The 24,483-nt window shown below is 46.9% G+C and overlaps 1 protein-coding gene across 6 annotated transcripts in view; it reads right to left on the bottom strand.

Moving 5' to 3' along the window:
* PPP6R2 (protein phosphatase 6 regulatory subunit 2) overlaps nt 1-24,483 on the bottom strand; it is a 154,658-nt gene that overhangs the window by 54,943 nt on the left and 75,232 nt on the right. For all 6 annotated transcript variants that reach the window (XR_016441666.1, XM_090041388.1, XM_090041393.1 and 3 more), the window contains 8 exons: nt 22,643-22,829; nt 19,488-19,625; nt 15,882-15,947; nt 14,403-14,515; nt 6,964-7,077; nt 1,822-1,948; nt 938-1,090; nt 339-542 (listed from right to left, as the gene is read on the bottom strand). Coding sequence is in view for 5 of the 6 variants with exons in the window: in XM_090041388.1 (XP_089897514.1) it covers nt 339-542; nt 938-1,090; nt 1,822-1,948; nt 6,964-7,077; nt 14,403-14,515; nt 15,882-15,947; nt 19,488-19,625; nt 22,643-22,829 (1,102 nt within the window). In the remaining variant the exon portion in view is untranslated. The remainder of the gene's footprint in view (nt 1-338; nt 543-937; nt 1,091-1,821; nt 1,949-6,963; nt 7,078-14,402; nt 14,516-15,881; nt 15,948-19,487; nt 19,626-22,642; nt 22,830-24,483) is intronic.

The raw sequence follows: 24,483 nt of genomic DNA, 5'->3' as shown, positions 1-24,483 counted from the left end.
CAGGCACAAACAGAAGAGTCAGGGGTGTGTAATAGTGGTGATTGTTCTTTTTTTGTCCAAACTTTCTATGCACGTTTAGTAAGAGATAAAAGGAAAAGAGATCTCTAAGCTTATTAATGAACAGGGGTAAGAGGCTTCATTTACAAATGAGCCAACAAATCAGCTGTAGAAAGGCAAGTACATTTCTGTCCAAAACTGGAAGAACAAAACGATGTCTAGACAGTTTTGATAAACATCACTGTGCCCTCTTCAGCAGTTTATCAGATTACTTTCTTGTTAAGCAAGACCTCTGCCAAATCCATCCACTTAAGGTTCTCACATGACATGACTAGACTTACATGTGTCACCATGATATTTTCTGGCCTGCTGTCTGGAGTCTCTGAGTTTTCTGTGGTCACATTCCCATTCAGTACCTCTTCTTTATTTTCCTGGTCATTCGTTGTTGTTTTCCCTTCGTGCACAGAGTGCGAGAGGATCGCTCCTATGCACAGTTCCACTTGGAAATGCAAAAAGTTATTCCATGTGTATGCAAAAAATAAGTCCTGGAACAATATAAAGAAAAGCAAAATATCAGTTCAGGGCCAGCCTGATCAGCCCTTTCCACACAAACTTATTTTGCAACTGGGACCAACAGAAAACGCTGTCAAACATTCCAGGTTACGAAGCATATGGGACTTTCTCGCATACAACACACCCTCAAATGAGATGCGCACCTTTGTGTCAGCACCTTAATTACTTCTGTAATCTCCTGAAAGTAGGAATATTTATTCTCAAAATAGACTTTATCATATAATTGTACTTGCTTAATGCATTGAAACAGACTTTGGGATTTAGATATTAACTGTTCCAGTAATGTAACAGATCAAAAAAGAAAGCGGCCATGTTTTCAGCTTAAAACGACATCTTCCTTCACAGTACATCACACCGTGTTACTCACAAGTAATAAGTCCATGGTATTGAGCCTGCATAGTTCCCGATTAATACTGGGAGTGTTTGTGTGGAGCAGAGCAGCTATCAGTCGAGCTCCATGAAGGCGAGCATTCCCCAGCGGCTCCTCCAAGACACCAATAGTAGTTAGGATTGATGTTTTCTACCACAAACGGAAGAGGAAACAGATGTTAGATCCATCTGAACACAGGTCAAAATGGCCTTACTGAACATGGCGTTTAGTCTGATGTTATCCAGCCGGTTCACCTCCTCACGTGAATTGCTTCTAAAAAGGCAACTATTCAATTACTTAAACCACACTCCCTTTCTGGCTTGGAGCTAGACAGTAAATGAAGTAAGGAGCCGTTTAAAAGGTAGCAAAAAACTTGGGACACTGTTTTTATACCTGATTTCCCAAATACAGTCAAAGAGGTATAAATAAGAATTTAATTTTAAAAGGGCCCATGAAAGACACAAATTCTGTCTTTCATACAGTGTGACCATCAGATAAGATACCTCTCTCAGGATTAAGTTTTACATGTGTAACACAAGGATCACCCACAAATTCCGACTCTGAAACATCCAGTTTCTCATGGTGCAAGCCTCCAAACTCCAGTCACGACAGATCACCCTATCATTTCCTACTCAAACCCAGTGCCTCAAGTACCATCTCCCCCTGCTTTGTTCCTAGGTGCTAACCTCAACTCTGAATCCCCTTCTAAGAATTCAAGTCAGATCTCAATTTATTGTAAAGAGTCTGTTTCATTACACAATACTTTCAGGTGAAGAAAACTGGAAGCCTCCAGGAGGGAAGTGATGTTACATAGAAAGGGAAGGAAACCTCAAATGCCGGTCATTAGCCGCTTAGCATCTAGAAAGACTGAAATGCTTTACCTTGGGGGGACTGAGGAGAAGCTGGTGGAAATCCTTTAGCCGTGGTTCAATACCATGTAAAATGCTGCTATTGACAGTGTAAGACCTTTCAAATCCCTGAGAGAACGAGTCCATCAATCCTTCTACCCTGCAAAGAGAAAGAAGAAATATAATAGCTGAAGCTTGGATAAAACATGAAACCCCAGTCTGTCTCAGCCCCATTGCCTGCCCTCATAATTCCCTCTTCAAATTCGCAGCTCTTCTTCAAGAGAGATTATTTACAGCTGACTAAAGTTTAGACTACGGTGTAAATACAAACCTATAAAGCAGATGGAGCAGGAAGATACAGAGTAAGCTGTTTACTCTGCATGGTGAAGGCAGCAAGGAAAAGGATAAAGATGCATCCTTCTGTTCAGCACCTCACAAATAAATATTTGGGCATTCAGATGTGTCTAGAAGTGTTACATGAACGCACTGGCGGAAGGCTTGTTATAATTTCTAACAGGCGTTCACAAACATTGATGTAAATATTCTAGGTGATAAAAATAAGCAGCAGATATCTGTGGATACTCATGCACCTATCTCTCTTCCTAGTAGGGAGCAGGAACTTGCATCAGTACTACTGTTAGGCCTGTCTTTTCCAACAACAGTGATGGATCAGAGTAAATAGTTTCATAGTTTCACCCACCCCTGTAACCTGACTAGGTCTGATTGTAGCCTGTTGCATCCTTCCAGTGTGCCCACGTCCCCCCACATCTTAGTGTCATCAGCAAATTTGAGCAGGGTGCTTTTTACCCCCTCATCCAAATCACTGATGAAGATGTTGAACAGTGCGGGCCCGAGGACCGAGCCCTGCGGGACCCCACTGCCCACGTCCTTCCAGGTTGAGAAGGACCCATCCACTACCACCCTCTGGGTGCGGCCCTCCAGCCAGTTGGCGACCCATTTGACTGTGTGGGTGTCTACACCACAGCCCCCGTTTCTTAATGAGAACGGGGTGAGAGACAGTGTCAAAAGCCTTCCGGAAGTCCAGGAAGACGATGTCCACTGCTACCCCTGCGTCTAACGATCTGGTGATCTGATTGTAAAAGGCCACCAGGTTGGTCTGACAGGACCTGCCACTGATGAACCCATGTTGGTTGCTCCTAAGCATGCAGACCCTAGAAACTATGAAACTATAGTTTCAAGGGTCGTAAGGGACCTGAGCAGATCATATAGTCTGACCCCCTGCCATGGCAGGAAAAAGTACTGGGGTCAAATGACCCCAGCAAGATGTTCATCTAACCTCCTCTTAAACACCCCCAGGGTAGGAGCTGGCACCACTTCTCTTGGAAGTTGGTTCCAGACCCTAGCCGCCCTGACCGGGAAGTCGCGCCTCCTGATATCTAACCTAAACCTACCCTCTGCCACCTTGTGACCATTATTCCTGGTCACCCCTGGGAGTGCTTGGGGGAACAGGGACTTCCCCAATGCCTGCTGATCCCCCCTGACTAGTTTATAACAGGCCACAAGATCCCCCCTCAGCCTTCTCTTGTGGAGGCTGAACAGGTTCAGGGCCCATAGCCTCTCCTCATAGGACCTGCCCTGTTGTCCCCTGATCATATGAGTGGCCTCCTCTGGACCCTCTCCATGCTGTCCACATCCCTCTTGAAGTGTGGCGCTGAGAACTGGACGCAGTACTCCAGCTGCAGCCTGACCAGTGCCGCATAGAGGGGGAGGATCACCTCTTTGGACCTGCTCGAGATGCATCTGCGGATGTAGGACAAGGTGCAGTTGGCCTTCCTGACTGCCTCCCCACACTGCCGGCCCATGTTCATCTTGGAGTCAGTGATGACCCCCAGATCCTTTTCCACCTCTGTGCTGACAAGAGGGGAGTTCCCCAACCTGTAGGCATGGTGCCGGTTGTTCCTCCCCAGGTGTATCACCTTGCACTTGTCTGTGTTGAAGCCCATCCTATTCTTGTCAGCCCACCCTTGTAACCTGTCGAGGTCTGATTGTAGCCTGTTGCATCCTTCCAGTGTGCCCACGTCCCCCCACATCTTAGTGGCATCAGCAAATTTGAACAGGGTGCTTTTTACCCCCTCGTCCAAATCACTGAGGATCAAGGGCAAGTGCAACCGCATGTTAAGTCATCAGTGGCTGTGTCTACATGAGATGCCTTACTACACAGTTGATTAGTCTACTGCACAGTAAAGTGTCACTGTCCATATATGCAGGCACTTACTGCACAGTAAAACAGTTTACCGAGTTGTAAATATACAGCGCAGTAAAGCCAAATAGCATTAATTGCAAGTGTAGATGCACATAGTGATTGCTGGAGAGCGAACAAACAATTCCAACACCACTAAATGGATCGCTAAACACCAGCTTGACAGCATCAGGCCTAAGCTTTCTGCAATATTTAAAGACTGACTTATTTACTTCCATGGACCCCATCAGCAAAGTATCTGAGTGTCCAAGAACTTGTCCCGAATACACACTTCATGTATAGAAAGCACAATCCTCATTTTATAGTTGGGGAAGTGACCAAGGAGAAATAAGGTGAATCCAAGTTCCCCACGAGAAGTTGGGAAAAGATTCCAGATCCTGCCCTTACAACCTGGCCTAAAGGCTTTATAAACCTAAAGTTTTTTCCGCCTCCTCCCAAACAGACTGGAAGAAGCCTTAGTTGAACTAGTCCCCATTTACTGTTTGGAGTGTTACTGGTGGCAATGGCGAGACCCAGACACTGCTTGACATTAAGTCTCTGCTTTAATGCAATGCAATTAATTCTGAATAATGCATTGAATCCACTCCAAAATTTCAGGGAATGTTCTAAGCTACGGTCATCCCAACTTGACCACCTGTATGGTGGTAGGAGAAGGAGGACTTGTATGAAATGGAGGGGGGGTGTCCCTGCTTATGCAGTGGTGATACAATAGGAAGTTCACTCACACACTGGTACCTGCAGGGAGGCTGCACTTGGTGGGGGTCCCAGGGAGCCCGCACGGCCCCCATGGAGCCTGCACAGTATTTAGTCCAGGACCTGCAACTTCAGCAGTGCATGGCCACTGGCCACGCTGAAGTTGGACAGCCCTATTATAAGCATTAACAGGCTGGAGTCTATTGATTTGCGTAAAAGTATGAAAAAGCAAAACAGGAAGGTGGGGGGAGAAGAGAGTCTGGGCTGGGAGATTTTTCTGCGGATGAAAGGGCCAACCGACAGCAGAAATTAACGGCACAGTTAATTAACAGCACAGTGTTATGACCCCATTTCCAGTACTGCCCATATCCCATAACCTACAGCTCTGAATGGGAAAAAAGAGAGGTTAGGACAGTGGGGGGACACAGGGAGGCATGTGGCAAGAGAATGAACCCAGAGCCCCTAGCACAGGGAAAGCTTTGCACGCAGGGGAAGGGGAAGGGTGTCACACAGAGCTCCCAACATGGATGAAAGGCAGAATGTGACGGTACGCAGCCCCTGGCAACAGAGATAATGAGGGACCCTTCTATGGGGGAAGAGGGATGTGGAGAGCCCCTGGCACGAAGGGTGGGATTGCAGCAGGTCCCTGAGATAGATGGAGATGGGAAAAAGACGCAGATGAAGCTTGTGGGAGGAAAGGAGAGAAGCAAGGAGCTCCTGCTGTGTGCCTACAGGAGCAACAACATGCACTATTAGCAGTCTGCCGGTCACGCTGTCGTAAGCATTCTTCCTCTTCAGCCTACTACGTGTAACTGCCGGGCAGAACCCATGGGAGCCTTGGCCCTCTCAGATCAGTGCAGCCCCTGGCTGCGCAGCATTTGGAGAATTTCTGTTCTGGACACGGTTCGGACTGGGCTGGGCCAATGCTCCTGCTGGGACTTGAACTTGGATGTTCCTGGCTAGAGGCTGTTGCCCCTCTGCTCAGGGTCAGGTTGATCACTGCATTTGGAGTGAGGAAGGAATTCTGGGCCCAGACCGGGGGGGTTTGCCTTTCTCTACAGCAGGGCCACAGCCTCTTCCTGGCATCTCTGGAGCATATATGAACACCCCTTGCAGCAGCAGGAAGCTGGCTGCCATTGTCCTCCTGCTTTCTCTGAGGCAGGTTCGGGTGTGATATCTGCTGTGGTCTCAGGGTTGACGGTAGTTTTACAGAGGTTAGATTGTGGATTTGTCTGGGATGACACGTACAAGGCTGATCCTGCCTCAGGCAGGGGTTGGACTAGATACGACCTCCAGAGCTCCCTTCCAGCCTCACTGCTCTAGGACTCTATGGCCAAGTCCAGACGAGCCCAGACATGTGGTATGCGGCGTTGCAGATCTGTCTACAGCACCCCACACCGCACATGCAGGTATTCCCCATGCTGCTACTTTGTGGAGATCCCAGGGTCAAAAAAACCCACACCAGAAAAAGTAGGGCAGTGCATGTGACAGCAGCGCGCACTGCTCAAAAACAGAGGCTGGCAAGCTGAAGCCATGCTCCAAATGTCAGCCAGGCTCCCTGCTGCAGGAGTGCCATGGCTACAGCTCCCAGAGGCCCCCAGGTAAGGCTGTTAGGGCCATGTACCGTGTGCCAGAGTGGCTGTGACATGGGCATTTCCTGGGGACAGGTAAGAGCGGCACAAGGTGTGCCACTGCTATTTGTTCCTGGGGAAACGCACAAACCTGCTCGTCTGCTGACTCCCCACCCTACTCTCTTCCCTCTCCCCATCTTCAGATAGCCCCAGTCTCCCAGTCCTGCCTTATTACCCTTGCATTTCCAAACACAACTCTCTTGCTTCTACTTATCCTTCCCTTCTGGTCATTCTTCCCCCTTGCAGAATAAAGGAATACATTTTAAAAATCAGAGAACTGGAACTAAAGAGCTGCCAGCCCACTACCACCTGGAGTGGTTGTGATATACCTCTGCCCCCACCTTCCTGCCTCGACTCGGACTCCAATCTCTTTGGTTCAAGGACAATGTCTCCCTTCTGTGTCTATGTCCTGGCATTTAGCAGAGTGGCCCTGACCTCAACTGCCTGTCTTTAAGTGCAACCATTAGATTTAAAGCAGCTTTTCCAGCTGCATCTGTTTTTGCAACCCCTAAAAATGTTTTGGGAGCTGCCTCTCTCAAAAACAAACATACCAAACCCCCTCCAAACCCCCCCCAAAGTCAAACTAGATTACCAGCATTGAGTGTGTCCTGCCGAGAGGGGTTCACCTACCCAGAGCGCCTTGTCTCCAGTAATGTTAATAAAATCTGAGTTCCGTTCACTATGCAGTTTTCAGCCTGGTCTCCATCAAACATGTTCTTCAAGAGCTGCTCCACGCATTCCTGCCTGTTAAATGACACATGGAGGTTAACGGCATTAGGGATAGAGATATTTTGCAATTTTTTTAGTTTTACAAACAGAGGCCATCCTAATTCAAACCAGAAATAAGACGGAAATTTCCAAAGTGATGGTAACTGACCACTGGAACTGATCCACAGGGGAGGCAGTACACTCTCTGTCTCTTAAAAACTGAACTGAGATTGGATGTCTCCCTCAGGCTGTAGCACCCCCTGAAATCATGGGCTATACACAGGAACCTTGTGCTAGAGATCACACTAGATAACTACAGTGGCTCCTTCCAGCTTTAAGATCTATAGTGCAGTCTTAATTCTCAAAAAGGGGTTTAAGGACTCAAGACCCAAGTAAAACTAACCCCAAAAGCAGACAGGCAGTACCTCACCTTTCTATTACATGGTACATCTGGAGGCCTGTTGCCTCTTGCTGAAGTTTACTATGTACCATAAATAAGAGGCAGCAGTGATGCAACATTATAGTGTGGCCAGGTGCCATCAGCCCCTCATCCATGACAATCTCGGTGCAATCCCCACTTCCAAATATCCGTGTAAGGTTGTTTCCAAAGTGGCTTCTAGTAGCATAACTAGAAGAGGGCAAATGGGGCACAAGCCCCAGGCACTGACTAAGGGGCTACCAGAACAGACTCAGAGGGGCCACTTCTCTCACCACACCACTTGATAAGGGGGCCAGAAGCTGACTGTTTCCCAACAGCCCAGATAGTTGCTCAGGTGTTGGAGGTATCGGGACAGCCAGCAGAATTCACTGGCTACATCACTTGGCAGAGAGAGGCTGGGGCAAGCAGGTCCATTAACCCCTGGGTGCTGGCTGCATTGTCACCTGCCCCCATAGCAATGGCTATTCCTGGCAATGGGCAAAGGCTGGCCACGGGTGTAAATGTTAGCAGTTCCACCTCTGGGCTTCTGCAGACATGTCTGGAATAGTCTTTCAAAACCCAATACAAAGCAAGCCCTTTTTTCACACATCTGGCTAAAGCAGCACTGGCTAACGTACCCATCTAACTAAAGCAGCACTTTCCAAGTCTATGGATTTGCTAGCACCTAGCTGTTTCCACAGGGTTTCAAAAAGCTTGATGATGTCCAAGTGCATAAAATGTAGCTTATTGTAACAAAGAGATAAGATTAATGAATAGCATCGACAACAGCTTTTTATTGATCTTCTTTGTCACTTCACTTAAGACGAGCACAAGAGGGCATTCAATCAGACGAGCTGCTTTACAGTAAAACTGAAACCTCTTTTATTACAGTGTGAGCCTAACTGTGGAACTTGCTGCTCTAAGTACTCTGGTGAAGGGTAAGGTCCTGAGAAAGGATTACACATTTATTCTCTGATTACAATCATGGCTCTATGGTTCCACAGCTCACTGGTTATTAAATTCTGATTTGCCCCACAAAAATATATATCCAAAAGACCAAAGGACACCAAATAACCGAAGAGAGGAAGCACTGGCTGAGAAAAGCAACCAGATAAATGAGCAATGCTTGGAGATCTATGGAAAGATGCAAATAGTACAAAAAGAGCCATCTCAATCAAATTATTTTTCTGTTTGTGCTGTGAAATTTGTTCACTTCTGCAAGGTTTTCTGAGCTTAATGAATATGCATTTTTCATCACTTTTGGTCTTTTCAGCTGTGTTACAGGTAGAGCTAAAAGACATCTGTGACATCTAGCAGGTGAAAGAAGTAGAATGGAAAATAAGAAATGTTCTGCCATTTTTTCCAAGGCCTCAGTGCCCTGACAGCTAACCCTGCAATTCCAACAGCCATGTGCTATTCACACAAACAGCTAGTCTGATTGACCTTCAATTTCCTTTTTAAACATTTAATAATGATTCTGTTAGATCCTCTTTCATTTCCTTTCTTTCTTCTCTTTTTGTAACAGCCCCTGACACAACTTTCCTGAAATGTATGTTTCCAGGACTGAGAAGGGATTGGATAGCAGCCTTCAACTCCCTGCATGGCAGGTGCAAAAAGGATGGAGCTGGACTGTTCTCAGTGGGGGCAAATGACAGGACAAGGAGCAATGGGCTCAAGTTGCAGCAAGGGAGTTTTAGGTTGGATATTAGGAAAAACTCTCTCACTGGGAGGGTGGTGAAGCACAGGAACAGGTTACCCAGAGAGGTGGTGGACTCTCCATCCTTGGAGGTTTTGAAGACCTGGCAAGACAAACCCTTAGCTGGGGTGATTTACCTGGGGCTCTGAGCAGCAGGTTCAACTAGATCACTTCCTAAGGTCCCTTCCACCCCTCATTTGCTATGATTCTATGATTGTCAGATTGCACAGACATGGGCAGTCTTAAATCGAGCACTTACTCCTTTTTATGTGGTTGGCTTTTTCTAAATGTTCATGTTTAGTGCAGGATTGTGGATGTAACTTCCTAGGTTTTTAAAAAAGCAACTTGGTGGGAAGGAAACCAATTCCAGCGTTATGTGGAAATGTATTGGTTCCTACCTTGGGTCATTAGTAGAGTTTGAGAATTGTACATCCACAGCAGAGATCTCCAATTAATTAAACAGGGACATAAATACCAGAGCAGGGCTCAAATTTAGGATGTGGACTATAACAATAAATAGCCTCACAGTGTCTCAGTGTGCAGTATTCCAGAATAGCCCTTCAAGTCTGTAGCAGTGGCCCCTTTGGCATGTTACTTTCTTGATAAAAGTCCCTTTTTTGTAACGGTGCTTCGTACGAGCTCCTGCTTTCGGCTGACTTTGCATATCCAGTACTTCTTCAGAGCTCACTGTTGCATGCCCCCATTGTCTTGCGCTGGAACTTTTAAATGATATTTTTCCCCCCAGAGCTGGTCTCTGTAAGACTGTGTTAGATGAAACACACTCATGAGAAATTTGACCTAGGAAAAGCAAAGCCTTCTCGACCTACAGCTTCTCAAACAACATTAGACACTTTCCAAATCAGAAAACGTTAAATTTTTCAAAGCCCTGTGACTAAAGCTGCTTGCATATGACTTAATGGGATCATAGAAATTAGAGATGAAAAGGAATTGTTAGTCCATCTAGTCCATTCCCTCGGCACTACAGGATCATTTCCTACAATGTGTTGTCAAATATTTTTTCCATTCCAATTTTAAATTATTCATGTCAGCACTTTCAGTCCTTCCTTTGCAAAGCTATTCAACAATTATTTGCCTCAAACCTAAAAATATTCACTTCGGTTTTGAGCTTGAATATGAGCTTTTTAGGCCAAAAGGCATTATTTTGACAAAAGTGGGTCAGAGTAGGACTTAAAATGAGTGAGTCTTGTCCTCAAGTACTGAAATGAAACATAGGGGGATTCTTTGAAGGCCTCTGTGCTTTCCCACACGTGGAATGCGGTGCTGTGTGGTGAGCTGCAGGAGTCCCTTGAACAGCTTTGCTCTTCGAGGGCAGGTTGATGTCCTCTCTCGACCCAGTGTGTGGGAACGTGCCTTCCCATGTGCTTCAGGTCCACGCCTGCTGCAGCTGCAGGGAGCAAACAGAACTTGCCTTTGTGTCCTCTCCCCTTAGTCTGACTTAATATTTCCTTCAAAATCAGAAATCAGCATAGTAGGGCTGGAAGGTTTAGGTTGGATATTAGGCAAAACTTTCTCACTAGGAGAGTGGTGAAGCAGTAGAATGGGTTACTTAGAGAGATGGTGGAGCCTCCATCCTTGGAGGTTTTTAAGGCCCAGCTTGACAAAGCTCTGGCTGGAATAAGCTAGTTGGGACTGGTCCTGCTTTAAGCAGACAGTTGGACTAGATGTGACCTCCTGAGCTCCCTTCCAGCCCTCATTGTCTAGGATTCTATTATTCTAAAAAGAAAAAAATGCTACCAAAATGTTGAACTGTACTGCGTCTGCCTCTCCCTCTGGAGATGATGAGAGAATAGAGAAAATGCTTGATGGGTGTTACATCCGTTGCTCAGTGCATTAGTGGGAGGTGCTCAGATCCTGCAGTGATGAGTGCCATACAAAAACTTCTTGGAGTCTCCTCTGCACGTTTGATTCAACAGAACAAGTCAGTGGCACCTAACCTCTATAGCCATTTATGGCTGTAAAATAAACCTTCGAAATATGAAGCAAACATAACCAATGTCTTCAGTTTGCAGATCCCCAGACCTAGTATATCTGTGCCTGTTCCTGGTTTGGCCAGTCTGCAGCAGAATGAACTCACTAAAGACACGTTGCTTTTCACTGTAGCTTTTCAAACCTTGTGCATAGTGGAAGTGACAAGAACTATTCAGTTTCTTTCCACTGCTTGTTAAAGCTAGGGGACAAAAAAGTCCATGAGATGAACATGAGCCTGCAAGGCGATGCTGCGGCTAATAAAGCAACCAAAATGCCGGGTTGCATCCATAGATGCTTCTCGAGCAAATCCCGGGACGTCATTCTCCCCTTGTACTCGGCCTTGGGGAGGCCGCAGCTGGAGTCCTGCGTCCAGTTTTGGGCTCCACAATTCAAAAAGGATGTGGAGAAGCTTGAGAGAGTGCAGAGGAGAGCCACGCGCATGATCAGAGGTCAGGAAAACAGATCTTACGATGATAGGCTGAGAGACATGGGACTCTTTAGCCTGGAAAAGCGCAGGCTCAGGGGTGATCTGATGGCCACCTATAAGTGTCTCAGGGGTGACCACCAGGATCTGGGGGAACGTCTGTTCACCAGAGCGCCCCAAGGGATGACAAGGTCGAACGGTCACAAACTCCTGCAAGACCGTTTCAGGCTGGACATAAGGAAGAATTTCTTTCCTGTCCGAGCCCCCAAGGTCTGGAGCAGTCTGCCAGCGGAGGTGGTTCAAGCACCTACACCGAACACCTTCAAGAGTAAATTGGATGCTTATCTTGCTGGGATCCTATGACCCCAGCTAACTTCCTGCCCTTTGGGCAGGGGGCTGGACTCGATCTCCCGAGGTCCCTTCCAGCCCTGATGTCTATGACATCTATGAAATCTATGACAGTGTCTGCAGTTAGGCACCGGAGCTCTCAACTGAGGAGAATACCCAAGAACAGACTGGGGACAGCCTCTGTTCACGTGCAGGACCAGCCCCAGCCCCAGCTACATCACCCCAGCCAAGGCTTTGTCGGGCTAGATCGTAAAAAGCTCCAAGGGTGGAGAGTCTACGTAACTTGTTCCAGTGCTTCACAACCCTCCTAGTGACAAAGTTTTTTTTTCTAATATCCAACCTAGATGTCCCTTGCTGCAACTGGAGCCCACTGCTCCTTGTTCTGTCATCTGCCCCCACTGAGAATGGTCCAGCTCCATCCTCTTTGCAGACCAACTGCAGGGAGCTGACGGCTGCTATTAAATCCCCTCTCGGTCTTCTCTTCTCCAGACTAAATAAGCCCAATTCCCTCAGCCCCTCCTCATAAGTTAAATTACATGATCATATACTTTTTTTTTCCACAGGCCATCAGTCCATTTAATGCAGCGTGGGCTGTACTCCAGGGAGAAATAGAGTCTGTACAACTAGTGTTTAGGACCCCTGGCTAATATGTTGCAGAAGCAGAAGTGTATGCCACAAGTGAGTTCAGGGCTGCAGGAAAGGAAAGCATAGTCTCTTGGCTCAGGACAGTGACCACAATCTAAGCTTAGAGAACCAAATTCTATTGCAGCCCCTCCCTGAATGTTCCTGTGTAGTGCAGGGCAAATCTCGTAGACCAGATTCACATTCAGATCCCTTAGTTCACAGCTGGGCACTAAGTGTTCACTGTTTTGTGGGTGCCCACATGAGACCCCAAGGGCCAAACACAGACACCTGCAATACAAACTGATCAGAGGTATGTTTTGGAAACAGTAACAGAAACAAAGATGTCGAGTTCCCTGACCTTTCAGGGTCTCTGTGTCTCAATTTAGGCACCAAAAACTAACAGACAATTTTGTCCATTTGGGCTTTAATAACAGCCAGGCAGAAAGGGGAGGGCAGAGGGATGTGAAGTTATCCAACTGTGGAAGTGTCCAGCGAGTAAGGCAAGATCACAGCCACATTCAAGAGAACATTACTAAGTTTGCACTGAGCCTAGGCCATGAATGACATATATTAACATTCAGTGAAAGCCATACCATAAACAAAAAGAAATATTCAATATTCACTTAATGCATCAGGTCCCATGAATAAGGTAGTACACATAAACATGTTTTAGAGACTACTATCATAATGCTTAAGAATGAAGCAACCAAGCTAAGGCTACAAGGGCAGCCCTAATTAAAAATGGTTACTCTGCAAAGACTATGATTCTTCATAGTGGTTGGCGATATTAATCCCGCCTACAGGATTAATCCCCCCATTAGTTCAAGATCATATCCCTTCACCAGCGGTGTGCACTGGAGACATGCATGTGCCCTGTAAGTCCTTGCACCCCGACCTATTGTGGGCAGCTAAAACTAGTTCTGAATCCCAGCAGAGCTAGGCTTTGTACAGACATTCAGTTTCTCCTGGGAGAGTCACTGCTCTCTCATGAGAAACTGCAAGTGTCCAGATGTTCAGGCTTTTTCTCCCAAAGTAAAAATGGCCAATCCAGGAGAAAATAACCTGGGAGGAACCAAGGTTAAATCACTCTCAAGAAAGTTTCTCCTGGGAAAGAGAACGTCTGTACATGCTGTGGATTTTCTCAGAAGAGAACAATCCTCTAGCAACTCCTTTGTAGGCCATGTGGGAATTCATCTACCAACAACAGGAGTCATGATCGTAAAAGGAGAGTCGACACCTGACGTTTCACGGGTTGGTGAGAGTGATGCTGTAGTCTACAAAGTCGGGGTGTGTACCATGTCACGTGACCTATTAGCTTGAGAAAATGTCTTGCTGTTGCTGCACTTTGGTGGAGAACAGGGGCCTGATGATGTGAAACCAGCCTAGAGGGTGACATGTCTTATAGGCTTGGAATCTAGAAGATCCTCTGTAAATGTGATTGAGAGGTGACATGCTGCAACTCACTGTCAGGCCCAAAGAGCAGACTAAGAAGCCAAATGCAGAGGGGGTTTCCTTCAGATCTTATTGCTGTTACAACTAATCCTTCTTCCCAGGTTGTCACTATTGTTTAGTGCACTTGCTAACAGTGTCTTATCTTCAGTCAATCACACTGAAACCTTTATCAGGTGGAGACTGTTTTCTTTCATGCTGGTATAATGCCAACGGCAGTAGGTCTCAAACAAGACCTTTAGGTGCTGCCATGATGTAATGACAATATTAAATACCTGTAGTTACAGGAATTGTCAGGAGCATGGCCAAAGTTGGATACTGGCTGCATAATTAGTACTTCCAATGACTTCTCAGGAAATTACATTACCAGCAGCAATTACCAATTTAGTGACATCCCTCTGGCATGTACTTACGATTCCAGTGCTGTGAGAAGTGGGTCAGGCTCAGGTATGTCCTGTAGCTGGTTGCTCTGGTCTCTGCTCAATCTTATGATATCACACAAGGTCTGGGAAGCATTTGATTGCCTCTGTAAATAACAGGAAAAGGTCAAATGTAAGTACTAACTGCACAGTTTCGATTCTCCTGGCTTCCAGAGAAACTATCGTGTAATTTGGAAGGAACAGAACTGAGGCCAGCAGTGCATGTAACTCAGCAAATGAGAATCCCTCAGAAAAAATGCTATACAACTGCACAATAATGTGAAAAATCTAATTTACTATGCCTTAATGAATAAGCTTCCATTCCAAGTTTGTATCCTCAAAGCATCATTTATATCCACAACACAATTACCAGAGATTTCAGAATTAAGGGGAGGGGAGGGGTGCTTCTGAACTCTGGAATTAAACTCAGCTGTACTTTTTTGTTAGGGCTTGTTGTTTTTTTAATAAAGAGTGAAGGGTTTTTCTTTCCCTTTTTGGTTAAAGCTTCAATTGCAGTATATGTGATAGATTCTGTGGTAGACTACGTGGTTACTAATCAAAGCCATTTCTTTAGACTCTGTACAAGGCCATCTGTAGCTTCCACCTAAGGGACAGCATTATAAAAGATAAGCAAGTCCATATGCTATGAGCTATTTCCTTTCTATTTTCTCAGTGGGGCAGTTTCTACCATGATGATAGCAGAATTGAACCCCTTCCAGCAAAACATTACCAGCATAATAAGAAAATCACTGTGCAGCCATCAAGTTTATTCTGCTGCTGGCAGCTGTGATAATTTGTTAGCAAATAGCCAAATCAAATACAACCAGCTGAAACAGAGATCAAAAATTATCCTCGTGTTTCGTGATCTTAAATGTCAGCACTGGTAACCACAGTCAGATGGGAGGTGCTGATGTAACAGACCAAGATCCAGAGCTCCTAGGTTAGAATGTTTTGCAGAAATGATTAGGAAAAAAAAAAGATGGAACATCCCGTCTGTCCTTTTCAATCTGGGTGATTTAAAATCTGGCACATATGACTTGAATAGCCTGGAAGTAGTGCAAAGAAGTGCATTTTGCAGATTTCAGGACAATACTAAATCAATAATTTTTTTGGCTTGAAGAGGACCAAAAACACCCCCAGAAGAAGCCAGTTAGTTTTCAAAGTCTTTCAACAGGCAGCTTCCAGAAGCATGTGTTCTTAATTAAACCTCAGTTATCACTGACTATAGAAAACAATCCAACATTAAATAAATACAGAGCTAGGCTAAGAATAAACAGGAAACTAGACTCTAGTGAATGAAGAAAGCCTCTTTAATTGAGACTTTCTAGCACTATTCTCATACTACTAAACACATCCTCTATAGTTATTCTCCTTGCACTAGAAAAACAGGCATTACATCAAGCGTAAGACACCCAAGGGTCCATCCTTTCACACCAGATCTTCATTTTACCACAAAAAAAATATCATACTCACATCCTCATCCTGGCTTGAATGGATCAGCTCCACAAGTCTTTGAATTACTTTTGCTTCATTAAGCCACTGGAGGGAAAAGAAAGGGAAAAAAATAAGTCTCTGGTTTGCAATCATGGAACTTGGAGTACAAGATTTGTTAGGAAGTCGCTATTTATGGCGGCTCAGCACAGGATGGAAGCAGCAAGGGGGATCTTTCTGTTTCCAAATCTACAAGCACCGGGGTGCTGTTTCATCGCAGCCCAGACAGCAAGAGCTTGGTTTACATCAATAATAGCTCAGTGGCATAGTCCAGAACAGAGCTATCCAAGTTCAAACACCTGAAGGCCGTGCGTCACAGAGGCAGCACGAGTGATGGTCACTGATCCTCGGACTGCACAGCCCACAGGTATGTGGGTGGGCACTCCACCCACTACTGCAATGTGTGTGCCCTCCACACATCCAAGAAGTGGCCGGCATACCCTCCTACCAAGGGGCAACCCACCTCCCCTGCAATTCCCCGGTCTAGAAAAATGAAATGTCTCTTCATCTGCATCTGAAGAAAGACAACAGTTCAAATCCATCCATGGTGCCCTCTGGGTGGCTGTGTAATCATGTGACACTGTCGCAACATCTTCCCAGGCTTGGTGCTGCTTGAAGAACACCCAGTCTTGATCTTGACTGAGGCCTCCAGATGCTATCATCATCTGATCCCCACAAACACAGAGCATCCCGGATAACAGGAACATGATCGGGGCTCACCAGCACACTCCATCTTGGACCAACAAGCTCCACAGACTGGTTATGAAGGATACTTCAGCCTGCTTGCAGTCGGGGCAGAACCAGACCTCTCAATCCTGACAGCAGGGGGATGCCTCACCTCTGAAAGTCCCACAGCCAGGATGAAATTTAAAATCTACTTAAATTACAGAGCTGGTGAAATCATTGTGAAGTGAAAAATAAGTTCTCCGACAGAGAAATGTTGCAGTCTGAAGTAGGCAATGGATTTCATTCCTGTTCCAGCTTTTCCTGTAGTTGCTAAAACTGAGACTGGGATAAATCTGTTCCTGGTCTCCATAATGCTTCCCTCCGGACAGCTATCCAAAACTGTGGCTAGCTCTTTGCTTCCACACTGAAAGAGCCTGGCAACAACTCGCACGGACTGGGAGGAGACCTGCAGATAGCTCTGAGGCAACAGTGTCATGGCTGACTTTGAACCTTGCCTAGCTACTATTGAGAAAGAGGCATCACCTCCCATTGTGCTCCACAGATTATCTCAACTTGCCATATGTCCCTTTTTCTATAGAGCTGAGCAAATGTCTCAACCTTCTATAAAGTTTCCTGTTGCTTTGCTAAAACACCTAGTGACCGACTTCACTCATTAACTAAAGCCTCATAGCACCTGTATGAAACAGATTTGAATCCTTCCTTCTTTCCAGGGAGAAGCCCTCAGGGTCAATCCATTTCCAAGCAGAGAAGGACTAAACTAGCACTATGCTAGCACCACTTGTGAAACCAGACAGGAGAGCGCTGGGTGACACATTTGTTTTACCCATATTTATTTTTCTTGGCGTAACACCACCTGAGAGAGTTTTCATGTCCAAAGGAAGGGACTGAGACACTTTCCTGCCTGGACCTGGTTACCTGAAAAGGACTGCTGTAGTGAGGAGACTGCTCTTTCAGGTAAAAAAAATACCTCCCCCAGCTAGAAACACCAAATCACCAACCACACGGAAAAACTGCCATGTTTATCTCAGCAGTGCTAGCAAGTGAAAGTGCTCCCCTGTATGCTGAGTCACCTTCCAAATCTATCAAGTGAAGGCCAGGCCAGAAAAATGAAGGGTGGGCCAAGAGGTCGCTTCACACCTGCTGGTTCTTCCACATTTATGCTGCTGTCCTTCTCGCTGCTTCATATTATCTCATGGGGGAGGAAATGAAGGCAATCTAAAACAGAAGCTGGAAGCAGGAACCTGAACAGGAGGGCCTGATGACTCACTGCAGCAGCTGGGGAAACTAGTCTGATATTTCACCAATCTCTTACATGCGACAGGATCTCTCTGCCCCTCTCTTACATCTTCCAGTGGGCAGGAGGAGGAATTTACGGCAGAGCAACTAGTGATCCCCTAAGCACAGCGGCATGTTAAGTGGTACATGTTTGCTGGCAGAGTCCATCCTCTAGCACAGTGGTTTTCAACCTTTTCTCTTTTGCGGACCCCTAAACATCTTTGACTAGAGGTGTGGACCCCTTTGGAAATTTCAGACAGAGCCACAGACCCCTCTGAATTGTAAGTGTGGGTATTCACATGCTTATGATTAATCATAGACATTTTTTGCAGACCCTTTAGACAGTCTGCAGACACTTAAGAGTCTGCAAACCACAGGTTGAAAAACACTGCTCTAGCAGGTCTGCTTTTGCTATGTGATTTTCTAACCAACCTGGACTGCAGGCCTTCCTGCCTTGGGGAGGAACAAGATCGCTCCGGGAGCATGCGTACATATGGCGAGAACCAGCATATGTCTGCAGCTTGCCCTTCCCTGCACTGACCAGCTGGTGCAGCACACCATGAGGGCAAGCAGGAAAACCAGATTATCCTTCCTGCTGCTCTCTCAGAGGGTAACAACAGTCCTGACTGTGGGGGAAACCAAGTGCTGATTTTGTTATTCCCTTATTTCCCCATGGGCAGTTTACCCCCAGATTCCTGCTTCAAAAGCACTGGAAACCTGGGGTCAAACAGTGCTCTGAAAGCATTTCAAGGAGCTAATGATCACTATATCCTCCAGGCTGGGCATATTTGTCTCTGCACCCCTATGCAGGTCCCTTCCAAGCTTCTCAAAGGAGGAGCTGGTCCTCGTCAGAAGGATATGCTCCCCAGAAGCTCTGCCCCTTTCTTGAATGAGATCTACATGGCCCAAGTGAACAGGTTCCCCATGTAGACCTGTCTAGGACAGCAGCAGGAATGCTTCGGGTAAGGATTCAAAGGTAGCAGGGGGTGGCACCACTTTATCGGCACAGCAGGGATGGGGGAGGCAGGTGTGCTCTGCAGCCAGATGCGACTCCTGCTGTAGGCTTCAGCGACTCAGGTGCACTCCCTTATCGGGCATGCCCCCCTCACACACATGGAACCAGAACCACTTCTTTCCCAATCCTGCCAGGAAAACTGAATCCTACCCACAGGGCCAGCCCAGCTCATGAGACACTCAACAAGGCTGGGTGCAGGAGACACAGACCCTTCCTTCAGCCTTTCCTTGGCTTCGCTCTATCCCTGACACCTGCAAGACACCAGGCACCAAACCCAAATTATTAGTATGAAAGTGTGGAAAGAGCAGCAGCCTCCCTCAGACGAGCTCTGTGGCAGGGAGGGGCTGACAGAGCCACTGTTAATGCGGCACCCAGAAGAACAGAAGTGTGACAGGAACTTCAGCAAGCAGAGGATTCCCCTGCTGACCACAGGGCTGGTCCTGGCCCCCGGCTGCAGGCATGCAGATCCTGCAGATCTGTGCTCCTTAGCGCAAAGAAGAAAGACTGTCCTTTAAAAAGGACCTATCTAATCTCTTGAAAAAAGGAGCCATAATTCCTTGGAAAAAGCATTCCCCTCTGCTCCCATGGGGAGAGGTGAGAAAAGCCCTCACATTTAATACTTCCTGCCGTAGAGGTGCTGGCTCCACACAGCTGATCAGACGAAGCAGCAGATCCATCATTGCAGACGTATCAATGTGCTTTAGCACCAGGCTAATGAATTTATCTTTTCTCCTCAAAAATGCGATCACCTAAAAAAAAAAAGCCACACATGAGCTCTCTGTCCAACGTGTCAGCAACACTACAAAACTCCCATTACACCCCAAGCCCTTCCTTCAACCAGCCAAACCTAACATGAAACAGTTACTAGTATAAATAATTCTTCCTGAGAAAAAAGACAGAACAGGAACATGTAGCTGCAAGGGCATATCAAAATGAGTTCCTTTAACCGTCTCTTCCAATATGAAAATGATTCTTCCCCTGTATTCGGCACTGGTGAAGTCATATCTGGAGTCCTGTGTCCAGTTGTGGGCCCCCCACTACAGAAAGGATACGGACAAACTGGAGAAAGTCCAGCAGAGGGCAACAAAAATGGTTTGGGGCTGGGGGACAGGACTGGTGAGGAGAGGCTGAGGGAAATGGGCTGATTCAGTCTGCAAAAGAGAAGACTATGGGGATATTGAATAGCGGCCTTCAACTGCCTTCAGGGGAGCTGCAAAGAGGATGGAGCTGGACTGTTCTCAGTGGGAGCAGATGACAGGACAAGGAGCAATGAGCTGAAGTTGCAGCAAGGGAAGTTGAGGTTGGATATTAGGAAAAACTCTCTCACTAGGAGGGTGGTGAAGCACTGAAACAGGCTCCTTGGAGGTTTTGAAGACTCGGCTAGACAAAGCCTTGGCTGAGATGATGTAGGTGGGGCTGGTCCTGCTTGGAGCAGGGGCTGGACTAGATGTGACCTTCTGAGGTCCCTCCCAGCCCTCGCTGTCTGTGATTTCTATGATTCTATGAACATCTTGCCCCACCAAGACTAAGAAGCTGGAGGACAGTAATGAAGATGCAAATTCTGAATCTCACTGGTACACTCTGCTATGAAATATCTCCATGTTAAGAGCTCAGACTGGAGTTCACTTATCCCTGATAACAATATAGGACAGTGTTCCCTATACTTAGGTTAGATCCTAAACTTCCACTCTGGTCACTTCGTTCCTGGTTATCAGTTCCATTTCTGGTTTCACAGGGTCTGATGGGGCCTCAACGGTCATCTATGGTCCAACTCCTTTTGGGGTTGGGGGTTGGCATTGTGTGTCGAAGAAAACCTTCTCAGCCTGTGAGTGTCTCCTCAGCCCGTGAATGTAGGAGGGCTATTAGGAAGCCAAGGCAGAGATGGACTCAGGCTAGCGTCCAGAATTAAGGACAACAAAAAGTCCTTTTTCAAGTACACTGGGAGCAAGAAGAGGGCACCAGGCAATGTAGGACCCCTGCAAGACTCAAATGGTAACCTTGTGGCTATGCCAGATGAAAAAGCCGATACTTTTAACAGTTTCTTTGCCTCTGTTTTCTTGAACAGGGACCGGGACATCCCTCCTGCCAGAGGGAGGGACAATCTCGGGGATAGCTCTGTCAGGCCTTGTGTCAGCACAGATGTAGTTAGGGATCTTCTGGAAGGGCTGGACATTTTTAAATCTGCAGGTCCAGATGCCCTCCACCCAATGGGGGGTGTTGTGGGAGCTGGCAGGTGTCAACACAGAGCCCTTGGCCCGGCTGTACGAGCATTCATGGTCATCCGGCCAGCTGCTGGGGGACTGGAAACTAGTCAACGTGGTCCCCATTTTTAAGAAAGGGAGGAAGGAGGACCCAAGTAACTATAGGCCTGTAAGCCTCACCTCGGTGCTTGGGAAGATCTTGCAGAGAATCATCAAGGAGCACATCTGTGGGGGGTCAGCAGGGGAGATCATGCTCAGGAGCAACCAGCATGAGTTCATCAAAAGCAGGTCCTGCCTGACCGACCTGGTTGCCTTTTATGACCAAGTAACTAAATCCTTGGATGATGGTGTTGCCATGGACATAGTCTTTCTAGACTTTAAGAAGGCCTTTGACACTGCCTCTCACCCCATTCTCATTAATAAATTAAGCGACCGTGGCATTGACTACACGGTTGGATGGGTAAAAAATTGGCTGATGGGGCGCACCCAGAGAGTAGTGGTGAACAGGTTGTACACAACCCAGCGAGATGTGAGCAGTGGGGTACCCCAGGGCTCAAGCCTGCACTGTTTAACATCTTCATCAGCAACTTGGACGAGGGGGTTGAAAGCATGCTGTCCAAGTTTGCTGATGACACTAACACGTGGGGCGAGGTGGGCACACTTGAAGGGAGAGAGAGGCTGCAAATAGATTTAGACAGACTACAAAAGTGGTCAGATGAGAATAGGATGGGGTTCAACGTGGACAAATGCAGGGCGCTGCGCCTTGGGAGAAGGAATCCACACCATACATACAGGCTGGGGGGTTCACTCTTGAAAGCACAGAGGCAGAATGGGATGTTGGAGTCATTACTGACTCCAAGATGAACATGAGTTGCCAATGCCAGACCGAAGCCAGCAAGGCCAGCCAGACCTTGTCATGCATCCAAAGATGCATCTCAAACCAGTCCAGAGAGGTGATCCTCCCACTCATGCAACTTTGGTCAGGCCACAGTTGGAGTACTGCGTCCAGTACTGGGCGCCACACTTTAAAAAGGATGTGGCCAGCCTGGAGAGGGCTCAGAGGAGGGCCACCTGTTTGGTGAGAGAGCAGCAGGACAGGCCCTATGAGGAGAGACCGAGGGACCTGAACCTGTTCAGCCTCAGCAAGAGGAGGCTGAGGAGGGACCTGGTGGCTCATCAGGGGAGATCAACAGCAAACAGGAAGATCTGTTCAGGTCACTCCTGACCCTAGCTACTATGAAAACCAGTGCTCTACGCCAAGCATCTCAGCCTCTCTTTTCTCAGCAAGACACATGCATGACTGAGGTCATAACCAAACTGCAAGTGTAAAGTCCAGAGGATGGATAAACATACAGTACTGTAGACAACTGCCGCTCTGGAGGAAAAAGTTTATAATTGTGTCTAGGTACATAAGAAATTCACATCAAAATGGGAAGGCTGGCTACAAGCCTTATTTTTCCCATCTGCAGAGGAGGGCAAGAATTGCCATGCAGTGTTAATACCATCACAGAACATACATGCCATTAATATTTGTCTGCCTGCAGCAAAGCAGACATAATTGCTACCTGTTCAGTTTTTCTTGCAATGAGATTCCCAATGGTCTTGCTGAAGAAACTGGCAAGCAACGGGTTCAAAGGTGGCTCATGATCCAGGAAGTCATAAAGGATATTCAACAAGGTTTCATCCCCTCCTAGCTTGTCATTGATCTGCGGCACATCAGAGGTCAGCAGTTCACAGGCGGTGTTTGGGTATCTGGAGACAGAACCACAGCAGCCAAAGGTGAGATTAGAGCTCTCATTAAAAATATCACTTTGCAACACTTCCTAGGAAATAAACGCTGAAATCCATCCATGTTTCTGATCCCAAAACCTCGCTTTGGAACTTCAACTTCAAGCATGCATCATCCAGAGGCTTCCAATCCACTTTGCCCATCTGCTCACAGAAAGTTATTTAGGAAAGGTCTAATTAAGAGCTCACCACCACACATGCAGTTTACTGTCATCATAAAGCACAGGTCCAATACACAGAGCTATACAAACATATGCGCCCTTTCAAATGCTCCGGAAGCAGATGAAGCACTTCAAAATAGTACCTCTTTAAATGAGGAATATTTTGAAGCATTTCAGTTTTTGTTAGGTATTTAAAGAGAGAGGAGACCTGTAGGTCCTCCAGAATCCCACGGTGCTCTGCTCCCTCTCTACCCCCTCCATAAAAGGGGGTGAGAGGAAGAAGCAATGCAGGCAGTGCTCAGGCTGAGTGACAGCCTGCAGACTGTACAGCTATGGGGTCTACTCCCGTAAAAGGGAGAGAGCGAGCAGACTGGGGCTGGAGAGAAAATCCCGGCAGCAGAGAGCTGGAAAATCCTGGCCACCGTCCTCCACCCTCCAGAGACATCTTCTGGACCCTCTAGTGCCTCTCGACTGTGGCAGTTTTGAAACGTTCGAGCAGGGAACACCATAGGGACTGGCTGAAACTTTTCCAGCACATTTCCTAAAATACTTCTGTCCACGCCCCAAGATGGCCTGACACTGAAGAGGGGAGGGTTTCCTCTTAAGCAGCTCAGCAAGCCACTTATAGGGGCCACAGCCATGAATACTGAGCTTCTTGCTCAACAATCAGCCCATCTCCATGACCTGCTGCTATCAAGAAAGGAAGAAAAAAAAGCAGCCCAGAGCCTGTTTTTGACCTGAGCTGCCTTTCTTCTACTGGCAAAGCGGGTGTAATTTCCCTTTGCAAACAAAAACACCCACAGCCAAACAACTCGACATGTTTTAGGAATGGAAACGCATGAAACAATCTTGCATTGTAAGCATGTTCATTTCCTCAAACATCAAATGGCACAGACACCATCCGGAGAAAAACCTTTGCAACTGCAAGTAAAAACAAATTACTCTCGTTAGCTACCTCAGGCCTCTTGCACCAGTCCGGGCTTCCAAGCAAAGGCCACATTTACCGACCGGCTTTCTCAGCTCTTATCCCGTTACAACGTTTTCACTAACATATTCTGAATATGTTATCTTACCGGAAATCTAAAAAGCAAAGACACTGTGGCTGCTACAGTTTCATAGTTGGTCGGGTCTGAAGGGACCCGAGCAGATCATCTAGTCCAACCCCCTGCCATGGCAGGAAAGAGTACTGGGGTCAAACGACCTCAGCAAAGTGTTCATCTAGCCTCCTTTTAAAAAACCCCAGGGTAGGAGCGAGCACCATTTCTCTTGGAAGCTGGTTCCAGACCCTAGCTGCCCTGACCGTGAAGTCGCGCCTCCTGATACCTAGCCTTAATCTCCCCTCTGCCAGCTTGTGACCGTTATTCCTGGTCACTCCTGGCAGTGCTCGGGGGACAGGGACTCCCCCAATGCCTGCTGATCCCCCCTGACTAGTTTGTAACAGGCCATTAGATCCCCCT

The sequence above is a fragment of the Crocodylus siamensis genome, chromosome 4 (genome assembly GCF_052110815.1).
Source record: "Crocodylus siamensis isolate JL-2025a chromosome 4, ASM5211081v1, whole genome shotgun sequence".
NCBI lineage: Eukaryota > Metazoa > Chordata > Crocodylia > Crocodylidae > Crocodylus > Crocodylus siamensis.
Note: the sequence above shows the minus strand (reverse complement) of the source record. Positions and strands in the feature narration are given on the sequence as shown.